This window comes from Solanum stenotomum, chromosome 4 (assembly GCF_019186545.1).
Source record: "Solanum stenotomum isolate F172 chromosome 4, ASM1918654v1, whole genome shotgun sequence".
Taxonomy (NCBI): Eukaryota; Viridiplantae; Streptophyta; class Magnoliopsida; order Solanales; family Solanaceae; genus Solanum; species Solanum stenotomum.
Window position 1 is genome coordinate 15,372,682 of NC_064285.1, and position 5,082 is coordinate 15,377,763.

Sequence of the window (5,082 nt, forward strand, 5' to 3'; positions counted from 1 at the left end):
TGTATAACATACACAATAACAACCGCATGCTTCATTAAATGAACTATTGAACAACTTCCAATTCATTGTCAATACCACTTATTTCTCCTCGTTTTACAGTGTAACATGTGAAATACTCTACTTCACAACAATTATTAATCTGGATTCAAATGAAGTGTCACTACTTTGAAAGTTAAAACTCTTCATTACACTAATCAATATTACTGTTATTGAAGAAGCCAAAGAGCCAAAAGTTGACAAAATTAATCACTTTGAATTGTAACTTGCTTGAATTCGAAAATCTACATTCAATCAAAAAAATGAAGAGGATACGTTCTTCCTTCGATTCCTTTGATAGGGGGTTGGTTGAAGAAATTGTACAAAGGGTGGCTTCAACATCATTCAAAGATTTAATAAACCTTCGACTAAGGTATCTACTGAAATTTAACATCAACTATTTACTTTATTCTTTACTAACCCATCGATTTTGTAGTTACAGACTTCTTAATGATATAGGAAGTCGAGAATGGGTATATGGGAAGCTATCGTTGCAAGACTTTCACATTAATCCATTCATACTAACTAACATACCATTCAACGCTTTCCTGGACAAATGCATAGACTGTGGAAATAAAGAAGCCATGTATCGGAAAGGCATGGTAATAGTTTATTTTAATTTTTTCGTATGTATTCGACTTCTTAATTCGTTATAATTAATAGATGTGTGTTTAATTTAATTTTTTATTCAGTTTAACTTTTTTAGAAATATAAATCCAGAAGCCTAGAATTCGAAAGGAGGACACTGCGCTGCAACATATGATTTTGCTTTAATCTCGATATACTTGGGCGGTGAATATAGCCAACAAGGGGTAACGACAATTGGCGAAATGAAAGTTACGCAAAAGCAAAGAGCGATAACAAGGCAGTATCAACATAGATTTCAACAAATCTTACAATATATTTTTGTGTTAAATCCTTTATTTGATAAAAAAAAATCCCCGCATTGTTGCACTATTAATCATGTTCGTAAGAATGGCTGGGATAGTGCAGAGGATGAGGGAGATGAACATTGCTTTGCATGTAGCAGTGACGAAGAAATCTCTCACTGCCGCCGTTTTTAGCATTTTGTTTACTATGTATTATGTTTATAATATATTTTGTATTATTTTATAATGTATTATGTTTACTATGATTTTGTTTTTATTTCTCAAATCCATCTGTGGTAGCTCTTCAATTTCGTTCTTCATAAGTTTTTTAACTCACATACGAAGAGACAAAAACTGTGATAAAAGAATTGGTTTTGAATCACATTCTTAAATGCATAATAAATAGCATACATTTTACAACAATTAATGAACATCATTGAGTTCAAAGGAATAATTCAGATGGGTAACTTAATGTAATAAATTCCTTACATTTATTAATACATATAATCATGAATGTCTAATTTTTTATTTTTTTACTTTTCTTAAATCAATAAAAAAATTATAACACTTTGACATTTTTTCCATCTCAATACTAATTATTTATATTGCTAAAAATAGTTAAATAAAATTATTTGTTAATAGGCATTAATTATGATTCATAATCAAGCATATATTTTCAACACTAGTTAGTTTTATATCAGTTATTGAAATTAATTAATCAAAATAAATTAACAATGAATATTAATTAAGGATACGTCTCTTTTAATCACAATCACATTTATGTTGGACATTAACAATTCATGGTTATTTAGCACCTTTGTTAGAATAAAGTAATATTGAGATCACTAAAACCTTTAAAGTTTAGTAACATGGCAAATTCAATATTTTATTAATCAATAACTACCTATCAGCGTTGTATCATCAATGAATCCAGAAGAAGGTGCTCATGGATTTTCTTAGAAACAATTACGATGTCTACTATGGTCTCGTCACTACGACAAATAACAAATTTTAAAACATCACCCTCAACCAATCCTGCATCAACAACAAAATCGTTCCAACCCTCTGAAAACCTCCACCGGTTGGAAAAACCACAGGTGCCTACTGTTAAAATGTATTGATCTCCACATGCAGTACCAGGATGTACATAAGTTAGCAAAGTATATGTTGGGTTCTCAGGAAAGTATTGGCTTACTGATAGTGGAATTCACTACATAAAACAAAAAAGACACAAGACATTAAGTACATTATAATTTTATTAAAACAAACAAATAGACAAATAAAAGGATAAACTATGAAATGCGATAATTTACCATTCCACTTAACGTAACATATGATCTAGTTAGTCTAATTTTGAAGCTTGGTTGGGGAGGAGTAGACACTGGAGTGAAGTTTGTCATTGGTCTGATGAGAACACAAATTGGAGTATATTGTGAGACAGTATTGGGTATTTATAGCAATAGCATTTGTTTGTGTATTACGAAACAAATTAATTTTATTAATTAACTGTAATTTTTATATCACAAACAACTTATTAATTAACATTAATAATGATTCTTAATTAAGCATATATTTTCAAGAATAATTAGTTTTCCTAGGTCAAAGTATATGTTTTCAAGACTAATTAACTACTCTATATAACTTCATTTTTTACTTTAAAAATGTAAATTATTTTTTAAAAATACTCAAAACTTATTTTCACATTTCAAACAAATTACTTTTCGGAATTTGATTTTTCAATAATTTAATATAATAATATTAAATGCTACACTAATAACAAATAAATTATTATTTTATTTATAATTTCTTTAAAAAATCGTAAAACAAAAAGTAGACTATTAATATGAAAATCCAAGAAGTATAAAATTAATTTATTCTTTTATTCTTCTGTCAACAATCTCATGTTCTCAAAAGCATTTAAATCCATCAAATACTCTTCAATAAGAAAATATAATGGAAAGAGCATCAATGATTCTTGACAAACAATTGCTACATTTATGAAGAACGAAATTGAAGAGCTACCACGGATGGATTTTAAAAAAAAAACATAGTAAACACAATACATTCAGAGGCGTATCTAGAGGGGGTGCCGTGGGTTCACGTGAACCCATGCTCCCCTCTCTAGATCATGTGTAGTAGTGTTATATTTTTTTAAAAATATTTAAATATAGATGTGTGAACCCATGTTCAAAGTATATTATATAATAATGCGATGATGATTTGGTGCACCTTTCTAAGTGAGGATATAAATTTAAATCTTATATCTATCTTGTCTCTGTGAGTAACACTTTTCCAAGTGGTTATCGGCTACACTTTTGACGTTTCAGCTAATTTTGCTTTTGTTTTTTTTCTTTAATCGTTCAAAATTTTCAAGTGTGTTACATTGAAAATTCCTAAAAAATTTAACATTGTAAATTTTTTATATAATTAAATCAAATGTGTATATTAACATTTAAAACTATTAGTATTATACATTTTGAATCTATAATTTTTAAAATTTAATGGTTCATATACGAACTAAAAGTCAAATTGATCAAATTTATATTTAAAATATATTTTTTCGTAATCGTGCACCCATCTAACCGAAATCCTAGATACGCCTCTGAATACATTATAAACAACTCATAAACATAATACAAAATATATTATAAACATAATAACTAGTAACCAAAGTGCCTAATTTCTTGGTCGCTGCTACATGCATAGCAATGCTCATCTTCCTCATCCTCTGCACTATCCCAGCTACTCTTACGAACAAGAGGAACATACTTAATAGTGCAGCAACGCGGGGGTTTATTATCAAATAAATGATTTAACACAAAATAAGATTCTAAGATTTGTTGAAATCTATGTCGATACTGCCTTGTTATAGCTTTTTGTTTTTTTGTAACCTTCATTTCGCCAATTGTGTTTACCCCTTGTTGTCTATATTCACCTCCTAAGCATATCGAGATTAAAACATAAGCATGTTTTGCAGTGCCGTATCCTCCTTTCGAAGCTCTATGAATTAATTCTAGGGCAGCATCTGGATTTATATTTTTAAAAAAGTTAATCTGAAAAAAATAAATTAAACACACATCTATTAATTAGAACGAATTAAGCAGTCAAATACATACAAATAAAATTAAAATAAAATATTACCATGCCTTTCTGATACATGGCTTCTTTATTTCCACAGTCTATACATTTGTCCATGAAAGCGTTGAATGGTATGTTCGTCACATTCCTTAAGTGTACCCATGGATTAATGTGAAACTCTTGCAACGATAGCTTCCCATATACCCATTGTTGACTTCCTATATCATTAAGAAGCTTGCAACTACAAAATCGATGGGTTAGTAAAGAATAAAGTAAATAAGTTAACTTAAAAGTTTTGTAGATATCTTAGTCGGAGATTTATTAAATCTGTGAATGATGATGAAGCCACCCTTTCTACAATCTCTTCAACCAAACCCCTATCGAAGGAATCAAAAGAAGAACGTATCCTCTTCACTTTTTTGATTGAAGGTAGATTTTCAGATTCAAACAAGTTATAATTCAAAGTGATTAATTCTCTAAATTTTTCACTATGTGGCTTCTTAAATGACAATAATAGTGTAACTAAGTGTTGTGTCACGCCCCGAGCTACCCCCGAGACGCGGACACGGGACCTAGGACCACAAGTGATCCCAAGCTAACCCTGCTGGCATGATCATGAGCATACTAACGAAAATAAACTGATGCGGAAGCTAAATCATAAATAAATTGGAAAAGATGGGAATACCCATATACTGTAACTGAATATATGAAATCTGAGAGTTTAATACAAAAGAAATATCAAACTCAAAACACTAAGCTGAATCTAGCTATGTCTGAAATAAGCCTCTAAACTGACTAGAAATGTTGGGACATGCCCCAACTAGATCTAGCAAAAACTGAAACTAAAGACTTAAAATACTGAAAAGAAACTCATGACTATTGTCCTCGGAGAATGAGGACTCACCACTGATTTCTGCTGAACTGGAGATCGAGAACCGATCTAAGCGTGATCTGGATACTGAGAACCTGAACCTACATCACGAGAAGATGTAGCGCACGTATGCGTCAGTACTTGGAAGGTACTGAGCATGCAGGATAGAGTAAAGCTGAAAGAACATATAACTGAACAAAGCAATAAAGCAATGAAATAATCTGAACA

The 5,082-nt window shown here is 30.4% G+C and overlaps 1 protein-coding gene across 1 annotated transcript in view; it reads left to right on the forward strand.

Annotated features, from left to right (window-relative positions):
- The first annotated feature begins 1,011 nt into the window (after positions 1 to 1,011).
- The window catches only part of LOC125861306 (uncharacterized), an 8,554-nt gene continuing 4,483 nt past the window's right edge, over positions 1,012 to 5,082 (forward strand). Inside the window, exon 1 of the mRNA XM_049541233.1 lies at positions 1,012 to 1,115. Coding sequence (XP_049397190.1) covers positions 1,012 to 1,115 — 104 coding nt within the window. The remainder of the gene's footprint in view (positions 1,116 to 5,082) is intronic.